This window comes from Xiphophorus maculatus, chromosome 6, assembly GCF_002775205.1.
Source record: "Xiphophorus maculatus strain JP 163 A chromosome 6, X_maculatus-5.0-male, whole genome shotgun sequence".
Classification (NCBI taxonomy): Eukaryota; Metazoa; Chordata; class Actinopteri; order Cyprinodontiformes; family Poeciliidae; genus Xiphophorus; species Xiphophorus maculatus.
In genome coordinates, this window is record NC_036448.1 from 29,443,435 (window position 1) to 29,461,790 (window position 18,356).

At 48.1% G+C, this 18,356-nt stretch overlaps 1 protein-coding gene across 7 annotated transcripts in view; it reads left to right on the top strand.

Moving 5' to 3' along the window:
• The first annotated feature begins 5,249 nt into the window (after positions 1–5,249).
• The window catches only part of rasal2 (RAS protein activator like 2), a 46,015-nt gene continuing 32,908 nt past the window's right edge, over positions 5,250–18,356 (top strand). For 2 of the 7 annotated variants that reach the window (XM_023335264.1, XM_023335268.1), the window contains exon 1: positions 14,302–14,933. In XM_023335264.1, the coding sequence (XP_023191032.1) occupies positions 14,513–14,933 (421 nt within the window). In that variant the 5' untranslated portion in view covers positions 14,302–14,512. Of the gene's footprint in view, positions 5,744–14,297; positions 14,934–15,741; positions 15,859–15,930; positions 16,055–18,356 lie in introns of those variants that run through there. The other 5 variants (XM_023335269.1, XM_023335270.1, XM_023335265.1 and 2 more) reach the window with 5 other exon arrangements.

Genomic DNA, 18,356 nt, shown 5'->3' on the forward strand with positions numbered 1-18,356 from the left:
CTTTGTGTCTGAGTGGACTTTCTGTCAGGTTTCGCTCCTGTCAGGTCAGTGGCTGTTCCTCCTGTGGACAAACAAGAGAAACTGATCAACTGATCAACTGGACATTTCAAAGCCAGATTTGAGCTTATAGACATTCTGCAGCGCAGATGAGGTCAGACAGAGGATGTGCTGGTGGAGCTCCTGGTTCTCCTCACTGACTGCATGGAGATGCAACATCAGCAGAATATTTTCAGAACTTTTTCTGGATCTTCTCTGTTGAGCCTCAGACATGATGGATGTTTTTGCCCACAAAACAAGTTATGAATTTTGGTCATATGGAAATTAAATTGGACATGGTTGATTTATATTAGAAAGATTCGGGAAGCAGAAGATATCAGGTTCTGTTTTATATTATTACTATTATTTTATTTATTTGCGTTTGCCATGGAGTCCACGCTCCTTACCGGTTGGGGGCGGTAATGTTTTCCAACCACAATAAAACTGACGGAGAAGAAGAAGAAGCATTTCCACCTCTACCTTTAAAATTCATCTCTTTCAAAAACCAAATGGCATTTTAATAAAAATACAACTAAATTAGAAATCAGTTGTAAAGTTATGGAGGACAAAAATAAAATTTAAGTTACACTAAAAAGAAATGTGAGTAATCACATTACATTGTTTATCAAAAATAACAGGAATCAAAAAGGCATCTTTTTTATTTAGGCTATTATTAATATTTATGTATTTGATCAAAAAGTCTTTCCGTTGTAGCTTTAAACAGCAGCAGGTGGGAGGTTTGGTGAGAGCCAAGCTAATCAGTTTGTCTTACCGGGACTTGAACTCACAACCAATGAACCGTCTGAAAACCTTTCTAAAAGTTACAGCAAAGCTTTTTGTCCCGTGGAGCAGGAGGAGGATGAGGAGGATGAGGAGGAGCAGGAGGAGCAGGAGGGGGAGGAGGGGCAGGGGGATGAGGAGGAGGATAAGGAGGATGAACAGGAGGATGAGCAGGAGGATGAGCAGGAGGATAAGCAGGAAGATGAGGAGGAGGATGAGGAGGATGAGCAGGAGGATGAGGAGGAGGATGAGCAGGAGGATGAGGAGGAGGATGAGCAGGAGGATAAGCAGGAAGATGAGGAGGAGGATGAGCAGGAGGATGAGGAGGAGGATGAGCAGGAGGATGAGCAGGAAGATGAGGAGGATGAGCAGGAGGATGAGGAGGAGGATGAGCAGGAGGATGAGCAGGAAGATGAGGAGGAGGATGAGCAGGAAGATGAGGAGGAGGATGAGCAGGAGGATGAGGAGGAGGAGGAGGAGGAGGATGAGCAGGAGGATGAGGAGGAGGATGAGCAGGAGGATGAGCAGGAGGATGAGGAGGAGGATGAGCAGGAGGATGAGGAGGAGGAGGAGGAGGATGAGCAGGAGGATGAGGAGGAGGAGGAGGAGGATGAGCAGGAGGATGAGCAGGAGGATGAGGAGGATGAGGATGAGACTCACCTGGCCGCAGTGACGGCTATGCTAACGACTAGCTAGGTAAGAAACGACTCTGCACTTAAAGCATCGGCTGAGGTTCTGATCCCATCTACTAAACATTTTAGTTCACCAGTCCTTGTGTTCCTGTATTTGTGTCTCTGTTTTCTCAGCCTCCGGTCCGCCGTGGCAGAACATCCCATCTGTCCGGTGCTGAATGACCAGGCTGGACCTCAGCTATCAGTACCTGAGTGATCATTGATGGAAAGTTGAGATTTGAGTCACAGGTAGATTGTGAAGTAAGGAAAGTTCTCCCACATGTGGACTTCTGTCTGCAGCTCTGTTTTCTTTACGTTTTAATCTTGCTTTATTGAATCTGTTCTTACTTTTTGTTACTTTCCACCAAAAACAAGATTTGCTTACAAAGTATTTTCAAGGTTTGCAGTAAAATCACTGACATATTTCTCTTAATGAGCTGAGAGTTCCTCTGTGATGCTCGGTCTTTAACGAAGGCCTTCCTTCCTCTGTGGGCAGAATTATTAATTACCTTATAGAAGCCATATTGTTAAAAATCTCTTATTCCAGCTGCTATTCACATGATCAATTCCAGGTTCACAACGTATCAATCAGTCAAGTTTGTTTGTGTAACACATTTCAACAACTGATGAAGTATTACATCTTGTAATGCTTCAGTTGTACATTAGTCATGTTGTAAAGACAAAACTCATCTTTTTTTGCCCCCTGGGGATAATAAAGTTGATTTGGACGGACGGACGGATTGTCCTTCATGATGTCACCAAACCAATCATCTCTTGAGGAAATGTTCTCAAACTGAATCCCTAAAGGCTCCTGCAGACTTTATGTTCTTCCTTGTCCTGCATGTTGGAGTTTCCTGGGGCTTTGCCGCCCCCTGCTGGTCAAACTGTGGACTAGAGAACTGATTCCCCTGAAGAACCGGTTCAGACTTCAGTTCACATTGACTGAAACAGAATTATTCATCTGAACGGTTCTTCCTCAGAGTTCGGTTCACCACTTCAACCGAACTGGTAGAAAACTGCGGTACCAATAGGGACCAGCAGGGGGAGGCAGAGCGCTGCCTGCAGAACACCAGTCAGGTTCCGATGGAGCTGGACCTGCTCTACCCGAACCCTGAGAGGTACAGAGCCCTGGATCAGGGCCGAACATACAGACTGGGTCAGAACCAGAACCAGAAAAAGGATCACAATAGAAATGAACTCATCACAGAGAGAAAAGGTCCAAAATAAGAGAAAACCAAACCTGCTGATCAAACACAAGACAAAAACACAAGATGAATAAAATATACCTAAATCTGGACCAACTGTAGGAACTGTTCTGAAAGAAGCACAAAGTGGACCAGAAACAGAACCATGATCCGACTCTTCCTGAGTGGTGAAGGACCTGGTGGGAGACGGCAGGAGAACTGACGACCCTGGAGAACCAAGGAGAACCATGGAGAACCAAGGAGAACATCCAGAACGCTGCGGCCCAACAGGAAGCTTCGATCTCAGGTTTCAGAACGGCGCCGCACAGAGCAGCTCTGCTGGTTCTGACTGGTTCTGTTTCCAGACTTTCCATGTTCTGGTTGAATGTTTGGATTTTCAGTCCTCCTGGTTCTGGATGCTTTCTGTTTTCAGACAGTTGTTATGATGCGTAACCGTGGCAATGTGGTATTGTTTTCACTACCGGGAGCAGCTGCTAGCATCTGAAAAGCTCTAATAGTTCCTGACCTTTGACCCCAGATCCCAGGAAAAGGAGGAAGTTAAAGCCATCTCTTCCATCCATCAGGGATCACATCCCAGACTCCAACATCTTTCTGACCAGACAGAGATTTAGAGAGGAGAGGCAGAAGCAAAGGTGGCGGATTAGCTGAGCTGCCAGCTCAGATGTTACTGTGAAATTGTATCTCTGGATGTTGAGCTGTTAGCATGTCATAAGAATCCTGAGGCTTTTTAAAGCAACAGTCTTCAGTCAGAGGCCTCTTCACGTGTCACTGAAACACTGACTGCTGGTGGAGACTGAAGACTCTTGGATCATTTCAGTTATGAGAACATTTCATTTTTTAGGATAAAGTCTTTTTTAAGCTGTGATAATAATGACTCTTTCCTCCAGACCCTTCATCTCCATGTAAAACGTGACCTCTGACCCTGAAAAGTCTTCATGCTCCAGAACCACAGAGCCGTCAGAACCGTCAGAACCGTCAGTGGTCCATATGATAAACTGTTGAACGGTCTGCTGCTGGATCAGTTAACGTCTCTTCAGCTCCCACGAGACCCACTACAGAGAGGAGATTCTGCAGCTCACTCAGTGGTGTTCAGCCAACAACTTGGTGCTGAACACAGGGAAGACCAAGGAGGTCATTGTGGATTACAGAAGGTCCAGGAGGACGGATCACACTCCCCTTCTCATAGATGGAGAAGTGGTGGAACGTGTGGACAACATCAAGTTCCTGGGCCTCCACATCACGTCTGACTTCTCCTGGAACACAAACACCTCCCACCTGGTGAAGAAAGCACAACAAAGGCTCTTCTTCCTCAGGAAACTGAGACGGGCTGGACTTTCCTCACGGCTGCTCGTAAACTTTTACAGGGCGATGATCGAGAGCATTCTCTGCCTCAACATGACTGTGTGGTATGGTAGCTGCACAGCACTGGAGAGGAAACAACTGACACGGGTGGTGAGAACAGCACAAGGCATTGTGGGATGCCCCCTCCCAGACCTGGACTCCATTTACACAGACCGGGTCAAGAAGAGAGCTGGATCCATAGCCATGGATTCCAGCCACCCGGGCCACAGACTGTTTGTGCCGCTGCCATCAGGCAAGCGGTACAGGAATATACGGACTACAACAAATAGACTGAGAAACAGTTTCTTCCCCACAGCCGTCAGAGCCATTACTCCCTGCCGCCCCCCCCTCCCACACATATCATAACCTCGCAGTCACACATACATATCCCCCACCCCCACACAGCCATATTGTTCTGCACTTTGCACTGTCACATTATCTGTACTTTGCCATAATTGGACCTGCTGCTACTTCTTTGGTGCCTTTAGTTAATTTAGTTGTATATATTGTTATTATTATTATTGTGTGTTTGCTTATTTATACTGTATATATTTGACCTTTTGCACGGGAGCTGCAATGGAAATTTCGTTGAATTCTGTTCAATGACAATAAATGCTATCTATCTATCTATCTATCTATCTATCTATCTATCTATCTATCTATCTATCTATCTATCTATCTATCTATCTATCTATCTATCTATCTATCTATCTATCTATCTATCTATCTATCTATCTATCTATCTATCTATCTATCTATCTATCTATCTATCTATCTATCTATCTATCTATCTATCTATCTATCTATCTATCTATCTATCTATCTATCTATCTATCCACCATACAGCATCAAAGACCTGATGAATGAATGAACTGAAAACATAAATTCACACTAATTTGGTTAAAACTCCGAAGATTTGGACCTTTAAGGTGATCTTAGACATAATAATAATAATAATAATAATAATACTAATAATAATAATAATAATAATAATAATAATAATAATAATAATAATAATAATAATAATAATATTTAACTGGGTTGTCCCGTTTCGACCCAGACTTCTGGTTCTGGTCGGCCTTCATCAGGTCCTGGACTTCCTCGTCTTCCTCCCGGATCTCCCTGCGCGCTCCCGCGGGGCTGGCACGTCGCAGCGCAGCCCCGCTGCCTGCGCGCTCCCGTGGAGCGGCAGCAGCTCAGACCTCCAGCCCGCCGGAGACTCGCCGTCCTCCGCCTGGATCCCGGACTTCCAGCCGCTTTCTGCGCTCCGCCTGCCGGACTGTGGGGAGTAATTCAGCGGGAAGGACAGGGGAGGTTCCCGGCTTCCTGTTTCTGCAGCTTTGGTTGAAGTTTGGACCGTTTTTCCCAGAACTGGAGCCATGAGGCAGGACCGGGGGGCCAGCCGGAGCGCCGCCGGCGGCAGCGGGAGCAGCTAGCGGCCTGCAGGGAGCAGCGGGGCGGCCAGAGCCCCGGAGCCTCCATGCGGGATCACACTCTCACTTTATCCCACTTTCACACACTCCTCCCGGCTTAACGCGCCCTTCCGGAGCCTCTCCCCGGCACAGCGAGTTTCCTCGGCGGACATGGAGCCTGACTCGGTACCGGCGGACCCGGACTCCCTCCAGGGCGGACCTGGTCTCCTGGATCCGCTGGTGGACCGGATCCTGGGGGACACCGTGTCCCAGCAGCAGGGATGGCTCCGGGTTTACGGTAAGCAGAACTCACCCAGGGGGAGGGGAGGCCGATACCGGGACACGGTCCGGTCCAGGAGGGTCAGAACCCGCAGCAGCTGGACTTCATGGAGGTTTGACCCTGAAACCGGTTCTCTAAAAATAGACCCAGTTGGTCCTGAGCCGAGCCAGGATCCAGTTTCTGAGGCCCAACTTCTCCGAACCCGTCCTGAAGGTTGTTCAGCCAGAGCAGAACCACTGTGGAGATCCAGAACCTGTTGGGTTTTCCCTGTAAAGTTGAAGGAGTTTTCGGGTCAGAACCAGTGTTCAGGTTCTGTTGGAGCAGTTTGGGTCAGACTGAGAACCGGGTCAGGTGTTGACCTCCAGGCCAGAAGCTCCAGAACCTTTCTGCTCGGTCCAGAAGCTTTAGTTACCCAGAACCTTCTGGGCTGAACTCTTCTGCTGGAACCGACCCGGTTCTTCAGATTAATCGTAAATAATCTGGTCAGGGTGAATATTTTAGTCACCACGTTGTCATGACAACCGACTCCTGAGGGGTTCTCCAGGTGGAGGTCAGAGGTCATCCATGGTGTTCAAATGTTTCACCGCTAAATCAGCTGCAGGAGCTGGAGGCCGGTTCTGACGGGTTCTGATGGGATGAAGCCCAAACCGGACCTGGACAGAACCTGGAGGTGGGCCGAGAAGCAGATCATGTGACCTGTGATGTCATCCAGGTGACCTGGAACCGGCCTGCAGATGTTTCAGAACCGGGTCGCCCGTATGGGTTCTGACCAAAGCCCAGCAACGTGACTCAGAAGTCTGATGGTGACGTGAGTCACCTGAACGCCTCACTGCTGTCAGCGCTCTGGGTGATGCTTTCACTGCCCACAGGAAACAGGAGCTTCCAGGTGGTGACTGCATGTTGACCAGCAGCAGGGTTTTATCCCACAGTTCCTGAATGCATCACCAGAACCCTCTCAGGTTGTGATGTCAGCAGCCGGTTCTGTCAGCTGATCTCACCCGGCTGGACTCTGGCGCTGGTACCAGATACTCCCTGCTGGACCGGCGCCATGCTGCCTTCAGGGTCAGCTTCTCTGTAGGACGTTCTGGTTCTGGGTTTCGCCGGATCGTTTCTGTTTGGGTCAAGATAAAAACCTCTTCATGGTTCCAGGGCCGGTTCGGCCCAGTTCTCCTCTGGTTTTATTGGTTAGGTGTCGGTTGATCCTTCATCCTCTGGTTCTGGTCCAGAACATTTAACATGCAGTGACCCGGTTTCGACCCGGTTTGGGATCTCCTCCACCAGTTCTGATCCTAGTAGAACGGTCCAGACAGTCTGGTTCTGACTCTGGTTCCTTCGGGTCCTGGCAGGTTAGGACCAGAACCAGAACCATGCTGTTTGGGTTTGGACCCAGACGGCCTGTTTGTCCTCTCAGACTGCAGGTTCTGTAGGACAATAGAACCGGGTCGGGAGGAACTTTCCATTTCCTCCCGACCCGGCCCGGTGGGGGGGAAGGCCAGGATTTCCTCTCCGGACAAACAGCGCCGGCCCAAAATAAGTCCAGTTCTATTTCTGGACCCGGAGTGGAAAAACCCAACCGGACCGCCTCTGCAGAACAGAACCGTCCAGAACGCTGCTGGACTTCTGGTTCTGGTTCCTGGGATCCAGACTGAACTGGTTTCTCTCCCAGGTCTGGTACCGGTTCTGGTACCGGATTTTTAAACTCGCAGGTTTGAGCATAAAATCATCTGTTTCTACTGAGCAGCGATAATTAAATTTATTTATACATTTCAACAGATCAAAGCACAAACATAATGTGATTATTGTGACATAAACTTAATTATCACAAGTCAAAATGAACATTTTTCTATTATTATCTATTATTTGTAGATAATTTTTGATGCTGCAGAAATCTGAAAGTTATTTATTCTCTGAAAATGAATCAACTTCAGAACCGCTTTGAAGAGCTGAAGGTTCTGCTTCAAATCGCATTAAACATCTGAGTCCGTTTTGCTGAGTCATCATTTATTTTCACAATTCCTGCAGTTTAATTTGCACCAGTTCAGTTATTTATATACATTTTATCTGAAGTTTTGTTCAAGATCTCTTCAGCCAAGAGGAGCAGCGTCTTCCTGTAAACCGGCTGAACTTCCTGTGTGTCTCCTGAAACAGAACCGGGTCGGTTCTGCTGGGTGGAAGAACCAGCAGCAGTTTTCCTGTTTCCTCCCTGCAGCTGATTGAAGGAATCCGGGTTTTTGTTTACATTCCTGAGCGGGCCGGACAGGCGGCCGACAGGAAGTAATCTGATTACTTTCGCGGTGGCCTCGGAGCAGGAGAGGAAACGTTCTGCAGAGGAACTGAAGCGGGTTTGTTCCTCTTCACGTTCTGTTCTGAAAGCTTCCTCCTTCTGGATCCGACCTCTGACCTTTGACCCCGAACAGATCCGAGACGGGTTCCGGTTCAAACTGTTCCTAAAAGTCGGACCAGTTTCCTCCTGAAGTTTGGACGGTGGGATCCTCCTCCCTGCTGGCCCCAGGTCAGAACCAGAACCAGAATCAGAACCGGGTTTCCACCAGCCTGATGACCTAATCTATGACATCATCACACAGTGACTAAAACAGGAAGTGACTGCGAGGTGAGGCAGCTGCTGGACCCAGAACATTACCTCATCGAGCTGCAGAGACCGGATCAGAACCGTCCAGGACTCGCCTGCATTAAAACTGCAGATTTTTCTAAAACTTGTTTTTCTGCATCAGTTCAATCCGTTTCCACCATGTTACCGTTTCTGAAAATCATCTGAGAACAGATCCATCTGAGCTGCTGCTGCCGCCTGGAGAAACCACCAATCAGAGCCAGGAGGCGGGGCTTAGCGCTGCCAATCATTTTTGACTTTGTTTTCTGGCAAAGAAACCTGGAAGTTCTGGAAACCCAACAGAACTGAAATCAGAGATATTTGAAGGAAAATTTAAAGACTTCCTGAATTTCTGGATTTATTCATCGGTTTTTATGATTTGAACGAAAACATTTCACAGCTTCAGTTTGTCTCATTTTGCAGACTGAAACGTGAAAGTTTGCTGAGGACCGGCCTGGAGGTCTGGCCTGGAGGTCCGGCCTGGAGGTCCGGCCTGGCGGTCCGGCCTGGAGGTCCGGCCTGGCGGTCCGGCCTGGAGGTCTGGCCTGGAGGACCGGCCAGGCGGTCCGGCCTGGAGGTCCGGCCTGGAGGACCGGCCAGGCGGTCCGGCCTGGAGGTCCGGCCTGGAGGACCGGCCAGGCGGTCCGGCCTGGAGGTCCGGCCAGGCGGTCCGGCCTGGAGGTCTGGCCTGGAGGTCCGGCCTGGAGGACCGGCCGGGCGGTCAGGCCTGGAGGACCGGCCTGGAGGACCGGCCTGGAGGACCGGGTCGGGTTTTCCTGTTGGGTCTGGATGAAACGGGAACGTTGCTCCTCCCTCTGAGTTGCTGTCGTCCAGGTTTTGTGTCTGGAATGTTTGGCATGTTTCCGTGTCCTCCTCTGGTTTCCCTCCCCTGCCTTCCTCTCCGGCCCGGTTCTTGGCCCAGTTCTTGCCCCGGTTCCGGGGCCCGGTGATTTTTACGGGCTGGAATGTTTGGTTTCCGGGCTGCCGGCCAGGAAATGGATGGGATTCCAGTCGTAGGTCAGGCCTGGAGGGCGAGCATGTCTGGGTGTTGATGTAAGCAGAACGCGGGTCGGGTCGGGTCAGGAACCAGAATCTGCAGAATAAACAGGAGTTATGGTTTAACCAGCAGGTGAATTCGCTGCAGTTCCCATGAAGTTTATGTTTCCAGTAAAACAGAAGTTCAGACGGTGCTGGGAGGGAGTTACTGGTCCAGTCTGACTCACTGGTATTTTTACTCCGTTTCCAGGAAGTGACATCACTTCTCTCCTTCACATTACAGCTCATCCTGCTGCCAGCTCACATTTACAGGCTTTAAACCAGCAGAAATCAGGAAGTTCATGGGAATATTTCTGAAGTTTTCACACCCCAGGGGAAAACGACCGAATGGATCAGAACCAGAAAACCGGGTCTTTTGGTTCTGATCAGTGATGTGGAGTAAAAAATAAAACAGCTTTAGAGTTTTAGAGTCTGACTGGAGCCATAGGGGGCGCTCTTATAGTTTTTGGTGGTGGGAAAAATTTTCCAAAAAGCTGAACTGAACTTTTTTCTGACAAAGATGTATGAGTCTCTTTTCAGCCAGCTGGCTGGCAGTGTGCAGCAACATGTGGGGGGAGGGGCAGCGCTGCATTACTGGAAGCTACTTTCAGCTGAAGAAAGTTTTGCACCTTAAACTGCAGGAGTTGTGCGACGGACAAATGTAAACGTTGATTCTTGTTCCCTCAGATTCTCTGACTCCCAGATTTATTTGGTTCATTTCAGCAGTAAGTTATGACTGCAGGATCTTTAATAAATAAATAAAACTTATTCTGATGATCCCAGTTTACGGCTCACAGCGTCTCGAACTTCACCTGCCGTCGGACACAAAGACCAACAAACTGCCACGCTTCAGCAGCGGCTCGTTTAGTGATCAGGAGAATAATCCGAAATTTCAGTTCTGGAGCCGCAGAGGAAGGGAAATATTGGCTGATTGACCAGGACATTGATCGAGACCCGGAACCACAGATCCGACCTGCTGATGTGGTTCTGATGTCAGGTTGGAGTCTGTTGAAGCTGAGGTCCGGTTCTGGTTCTGGTTCCAGAACCTCTTCCATCCAGGCAGGTCTTTGTGTTTCTTTTTTTTTTTAAACTTTATTTTTGTTATTTTTGCAGTTTTAGAGACTCACATACATACGTTGAACAGTTAGACCCGCTAACAAAAAGTTACAGAGCAGCTAGTTTGACAGGAGCAGTTGAGTGATAACAAGGAAAAAACTAAAATAAGAAAATAGGTAATTACATAAATTATACCGTTGGTGTCGGACGACTGATCCATTTCCTCCTGTATTTATTGTATTTCTAAGTGGCAAGTCTTAATGAAAGTCAGTCTCTCCATTGCGTGAATTTCCTCAATAATGTCCTTCCAGTCCAAACATGACGGTGGTTCCAAGTTACAGCTTTCTTTGCACCTGATAATAATATTAGTAGGAGATATCTATCAGATTTCTCCAGTTCCTGGGTAAATTACCCAGGAAAACCACAGTAAAGTCACAACATAAATTTAAGTCCATTTTAGTGTTGATTTCTTTTATCACTTCTGACCAATAGGGTGCGATCTTAATGCATTCCCAAAAAATATGAAAATGTCCTGCAGATACATTCCCACAGTTCCTCCAACATTTTGCCTTTTCAGTATCGTTACAATGTTTACTTTTAATATCAGGTGTAACAAAAAAACGCACCAGGCATTTCCAGGAAAATTCCTTCCACAGGCCAGAACTTGACATGTGAATCACAGAGTTACATATATTTAACCAAACATGGTCAGTTATTGTTATTTTGGCTTCTTTTCCCCATTTAGTCTTAATATATGTTTTATTACATTTCCTCTCCGTTTGTAGACATGCATATAGTTTGGATACCGTTTTTTTGGGAGGTCTTCCGTTGCTCGAATCTAATAGGATTTTAAGTATACCTGCCTCGTCCTCCTCCAAATATTTTATACTTTTATTGTAGTAGTGTCTTAACTGGAGGTATCTAAAAAAGTCAAATTTTTCCAGGTTATAGTTATCTTGAAGTTGTTTAAAACTTTTTAATTCATTATTCTTTGTAATCTTCCAATAACTTGTTATGCCTTTTTGTGACCACTGTGTAAATCTCTTATCCATTCTTGCAGGGAGAAAATTTCTATCATAAACTGGCCATCTTAGAATTTGAGCATTTCTTTCAGTCTTTACTTGCTTTAATATTTTATGCCATATGTCCAATGGTCCTTTTATCCATAAGGGTATTAGGTCAGAATCTATATGTTTTTTAATAAGACAATGATCTCCGAGCCAGGATTGTAGAGGTATATCTCTATAAGACAGGTCTACCTCTTTCCATTTAGCTTCACATGTTGGGTCACACCAACCCACTAACACTTTCATCTGCGCTGCTCTGTAATAATCCTCTAGGTGTGGTAAAGCCCCTCCACCCCTTTCAGGTCTTTGTGTTTCTGATGTTCAGGAACCGATGAGCTTCATCAGTTTCATCAACCTTCCCGTCTCTGGGTGTTCTGTTGGGTTTATCTGGGATAGCAGAGAATCAGGAATGTGACGCTGAGCGTTCCCAGTTTGTTCCCAGCTTGGTTCCAGTTGGTTCCAAAGTTGGTTCCCAGGTGAGGCTGCAGGTGTGAAACTCCTCATCCGAGAGGTGGGATTGATTTCTGTCAGGTTTCTGTTCCCAGTGACTCCAGATTCCCTCAGATGAAACCAGTTGGAGCTGCTGGGGCGTCTGACGCAGCAGCAACGTTGACGGAGGACGGTTCTGCTCGGTCTTTAGAGTGGAGCATTAATAAATGATGTTGGATGTGACGGCGACTTCTGCTTCCCTGCGTTCCTCTGATGAATCATTTATCAGCTGAAGACCTCCTGATTTTCCTGGTGTTGGACGAAGCGGATGAACTTCCTGATCCTCTTGACTCCCTGAGCTCCTCCTGGGCAGCAGCGCCTGGATGACTTGGCTCTGGTTCGGATTCTTGGGATTATCATCGCCGGGTCTTAGCGCTGACCCAGATGCAGCGGCGCTGTCCAGGACACCCGCCGCTTCCTGATCCCATCAGCTCCGAATGTGGGTCAGTGAGCAGAGAGCTTTTCACAACTCCACCTGTTCCAGCCCCACAGGACACCTGGAGGGTCGACTGGGACACCTGGAGGGTCAACTGGGACACCTGGAGGGTCGACTGGGACACCTGGAGGGTCAACTGGGACACCTGGAGGGTCAACTGGGACACCTGGTGGGTCAACTGGGACACCTGGAGGGTCGACTGGGACACCTGGAGGGTCAACTGGGACACCTGGAGGGTCAACTGGGACACCTGGAGGGTCGACTGGGACACCTGGTGGGTCAACTGGGCCACCTGGAGGGTCGACTGGGACTGCCGGAGGGTCAACTGGGACAGCCGGAGGGTCGACTGGGACACCTGGTGGGTCAACTGGGACTGCCGGAGGGTCGACTGGGACTGCCGGAGGGTCAACTGGGACAGCCGGAGGGTCAACTGGGACACCTGGAGGGTCGACTGGGACACCTGGTGGGTCAACTGGGACTGCCGGAGGGTCAACTGGGACAGCCGGAGGGTCAACTGGGACAGCCGGAGGGTCAACTGGGACACCTGGAGGGTCAACTGGGACACCTGGAGGGTCAACTGGGATTGCTGGAGGGCTGGTTGGGAAACCCAGGTCTGGATCTCTGCTAGAGCCCCTTCCTCATATCTCCTCAAATATTTCAGAACGTCTGTTCAGCCTTTAAAAGCTGCAGTTATTCCACCCCAGTTTCAGGAGATGTTAGATGTTCTGCTGTTAAAAGCCATCATGATGTTGATGTGAAGAAATAAAATTTATAAACCCTTTTTTTTTTATCCCAATCGGAAAGTCAATGTGTCTACAAAGAGTTGCTGTGGATGGCGATGCTGTGGGCAGTAAGGATCTCATGTAGCAGTCAGTATCGTAGTGAATTTGAATTGGCCTCTTACTGAAGACTGTTGCATGACATGACTAACAGCTCAAAATCTCTGCCCTGCCATTAGAAAGCCAGGCAGAGAGATGTTGGAGTAGGGGATTCGCTCTGAGACGAGTTGAACTTCCTCCTTCTCTCTCTCATCCTTTTGAATTCCTCTGGGACTTGGGGTCAAAGTTCAGGAATTATTTCAGCTTCTGAGATGCTAATACAAACTGGACCCAGTTGTAAAAACAATACCTTGTTACCACGGTTACGCATCATAATAACTGTCAAAGAGTGAGAAGCAGAGGGAATAGACCAGCCGGGTAACGCCTCTGGACCTGGGTAACGCCTCTGGACCCGGGGAACGCCTCTGGACCAGCCGGGGAACGCCTCTGGACCCGGGGAACGCCTCTGGACCAGCCGGGGAACGCCTCTGGACCTGGGGAACGCCTCTGGACCAGCCGGGGAACGCCTCTGGACCAGCCGGGGAACGCCTCTGGACCAGCCGCTGGCTTTGGTCGCCTTACACCAAGACTTCTCCAACCCTCAGGTATCAGGTGGAGGTCTGCTGAACTGGAGTCGCTGTGGTTTCTAAATCCAGTTTCATTTCAAGAAAAATCTTCTGGAGAAGCAGCAGAGGGACTGAGATGATACATGTGTGTAAATAAAGAAGGTTATCAGATGTGTCAGCTCTCGGTTCCTGTTTTATTAATAATTCTACACACACACACACACACTCTTTCACACAGCAGATCAGTGGAAACATGGTGGTGTGACGAAACCATCGCTGCTGAGGTAAAAGCACCCTGGGTTGTGGTTTCCTGTGGAAGCCCTGCTCTTCATTGGTTCCGGACTCTGTGGACCAGAACTAGGGAGAAGCCGGACCCTGGAGTGAACTGGTTCAGAGCCTGAGCGGTTCTGATCAGGGTGCGGAGCCATAAACCAGATTTTCTTCAGGCAGGAAACCACAGTCTGCTGGTTTACAGTCTGCTGCCCTGTGATTGGCTGAGGCTTGCTCTTCCTCTGACTGACTTCCTCCCAGGAAGACGCTCGCTCGCTGGCTGCCTGTTGAGAAACGGCAGCATGACGACGACCTGAGGGCCCAGCGCCGTCGAATTTGGACCAGAGCCCTGCTGTTGGGTTTGAATTATGACCCATCTAGAACCCGGTTGTAGAACCGGCGGAGTCGCTGCGCCTTGAACCGAGCCCATCCGGTCTGGACCATGAGTGGGAGTGGAACTCCCCCTGAGGGCCTCGAGGGCCCGGTTCAGCCCAGTCCGTACCGCAGGCACCTCTACAGGAAACCCTGGAAGGTGTTTGAGCCTGGTTCTGAGCAGCCATTGGACCGATACCAGTGGAGAACATCTGAAGACCAGAACCTGGAACGCCCTCAGCTGTTCGGCCTGCTCAAAACCAGCACTCTGCCCCGGCGTCGGAACCAGAACCAGGATCCGGACAAGCATGGATCTCTGCGCAGGATCATTCCCTTCTTCCGGTCCATGTCAGAACCTGGTGCCGCCGGCGGCTCCGACAGAACGCCGCTCAGGAACGCCGAGCGCAGAGCGCCGTCCGTCAGCAGCTTCATCAGTACGCTGTCCCGCCGGATTGGCCGGGTTCTGAGAGACGAGCCGGAACCAGAGTCCGGTAGGAGAATGAAGCTGCTTCATGTTTAGCTGTTTGTGTAACGATCAGCTCTGCTGATTGGTTCTCCTCTCTTCCTGTTTATCTGATCGCCTTGTTAAACCCAAACAATCATCCTCGGCTGGTAGTACCAGAACCAAACCGGGTTGCAGAGGTTGGGACCTTCACAATCTGTCCGTGTTCTACATTATTCCCTCTTAAAACATAGAAAATAGAAGATAATTTCTTCTAAATTATATTTTCTATTGAATGTCACACAGCATGCAAATGAAACTGGTGATTTTATCTGTTGCTCTGCCATGAAATAATTTTATCGTAAACTCAGTGAGCTGGTGACAGACTTCTGCATCCTATGTGCACAAAGGAGCGTTATAGGAAATCCTTCCTCCCAGCAGCTGATAGTCTCTAAAACATCTCTGTTCCCAATAAAGTCTTTGTCTTTACATGGATGTTTTATATTTCTGTCTTTGTGTGAATCTACTTGCTTTGACTTCCTGTCACGTTGCTGTAGTGAACCACAATTTCACCTTTGTGGGACAACGAAGTATATTTCTATTCTATTCTAGAAATGTGGCAGAATCAGAAATGGCTACAACTAAACCTTCCTTAATAGTTCAAAAAGTTTTAAATTCACGTAAAAGAGGAAAAAATTCAACAACTTTCTCTTAATTACTGGATGTTTCCAGATAGAAGTAAGACGTTACCATCTGTAGTTTGAGTTTCTTCGTGAATGAGACGGACGTTTTCTCTTGGATCGTTCATTTTTCCCGACTTTGAACAGATTTTGATCGACGATGTCAAAGTTAAACACTGACGTCTGGCAGATTTGGTTGATGGCAGACGAGTGTTTGAGGTCTTCCTTCAAACCAGCACTCTGTGAATGATCCCACCATCTGTGCAGATGAACCAACCATTGCCCCAGCGGACTGTAAGTCCTCTACCTGGTAACACTCATTCACCAAGTGTTTGCAGACCACAAGAGGCTGTTATCCTTCCACAGAGTCCTGTGGTTCCTGTCCAGTGGGCTGCTGTGGGACATACCAGACCCCCTCTGCTACACAGGAACTCCAGGATACTGGGATCCATCCAGACCTTTAACCTTCATATAGCTTCACCTCTTTCAGGTTGGACACACTTACTGAGACCCACCCAGCAAGTCTCCTGGTCTGTTCAGGTACCAGTTAGTGTGGGACGTTGTAGTTTAGGTTCTTCACCATCATTTTCTGGTTTAGCTGTTCATGAATGTTGGGTTTGTTTTGTGGCTGTTGGAGGCAGAACGTGTTCCTGCGGCTCTGTTTTCTACATCTCAGTGGTGTTTACCTGCCAGAACACACCGTCCCTTTAAATCGGCTCATTGTTCGCCCTTCACGCTCTGCAGGCTGCAAACACAGCGTAAATCATCGAGTTCAGGCAGATCAGAGGCTGAAGAGTTTCACAAAACTGGCCCTGAAACTTCCAGCTTCTCCTCCTCCTCTGATTAACCTCTGACCCCGGATCCAGGATGTGGTCAACCCAACAGTTTCAGTCTGAGGGATGATTTTCCTTCAGGAGGAACGTTGGTTGGGTGGAGAATTTGGAAGAAGGTTTAATTGATTTGCACTGATACACCGCCATGTGACAAGAACAGCCGGAGGTTTCACATGTTTCACATGTGACGGTTCTCTGCAGGGAGACGAACAGATTCAGTCACTTCAACCTCCAAATGATCCAAGCTTCTCTCACTGCAGGTCCGGATCGGTCCAGTTCCGGCAGAAAGAACAAACATTACAGCTTCTGTTAGCTCTGACTGTGGAGGCATGAAGCTCTGCAGAAATATCATCACTAAACGACAACAGGAAGTAGAGAAACATGCTGAGCAGCTGCAGAGTTTTATTTGGACACAGCAGCAGACAGGAAGTTGGACTGGTGATGTTTTCAGTTCCAGCTGTAAACTGACTGGTTCTCCATACTGGTTCTACAGACTGGTTCTCCAGACTGGTCCTCCAGACTGGTTCTCCATACTGGTCCTCCAGACTGGTTCTCCAGACTGGTCCTCCAGACTGGTTCTCCAGACTGGTCCTCCAGACTGGTTCTCCATACTGGTCCTCCATACTGGTTCTCCAGACTGGTTCTTCATACTGGTCCTCCAGACTGGTTCTCCAGACTGGTTCTTCATACTGGTCCTCCAGACTGGTTCTCCAGACTGGTTCTTCATACTGGTCCTCCAGACTGGTTCTCCAGACTGGTTCTTCATACTGGTCCTCCAGACTGGTTCTCCAGACTGGTTCTCCATACTGGTCCTCCATACTGGTTCTCCAGACTGGTCCTCCATACTGGTTCTCCAGACTGGTTATCCAGACTGGTCCTCCATACTGGTTCTCCAGACTGGTCCTCCATACTGGTTCTCCAGACTGGTCCTCCAGACTGGTCCTCCATACTGGTCCTCCAGACTGGTTCTTCATACTGGTTCTCCATACTGGTTCTCCAGACTTTCTGCTGGTTGTCTGTACTGGACGGCTGCAGCTCTCTGTGTTCCTGGTGGATTAGTTCAACATTGTAGTATTTCTAGAACTATTTTTAGTATTTCCAGAACATTTCATGCTAATGATAGCATGCTAGCTCTTTATGCTAACATTAGCCTACTGTGTGGACTTCCTTTCTTTCATGTCTATATTAGCCTTGTAACAGTAGCATGTTACATGTGTTATCCTTTCCAGCTAACATTAACATTGTTTTCATATTTTCACCAGGGAAATGGCACACTGCATTGCATTCTGGGATTGTTTGGGCCTTACTGTCTTCTCCGCTAAACAGTTGACTGTTGGCAGCGTTTCTATGAAAAAGTGGTCAGTTTGTCCTGCAGCTGCCTGAGCCTGTAGCAGCATAACTACAGAGGTAGCTCTGGATAAGCTAAACTCCTAGAATGAGTCATGAAAGACTCAGAGCTGAACGATGTTTGTGTTTACTGGGAGAGAAACTGCAGGCTGTAATCAGGAGGCTCTTAAATGTGTTGGATCCATATGAGCTTCCATAACAAGGAGGGAACCTGCAGACTATTGTTGACATTCTGAAAATGTAAAAAAAATATCGACGTGTTTCATGACTGGCCATTGAGTGCATGGTTATAAACTGAAAGTAGTTCAGCACACATCAGCCTGTTTCTGATGTTGAAGCCTGGATCAGCCATGGTGAGAAGCTGCAGCTAACTCTGTCATCCAGGATCGTCTCATGTTCAAATTATTACGCTAATGTTAGCATGCTTACTGTTCTTTCTTTTAGTTGGATTAGCATGCTATCGATGCTAACATTAGCTGCTGTGTTAAGTTTTGGTAGTTTTTCATGTTCATATTTACGTGATAATGTTAGCTAACTGTTGTCTTTTCATTGACCTTTTGCAACTGTCACTTCATCATGTGAGGCGCCATGACTGACGTTGGAAGTGAGGAA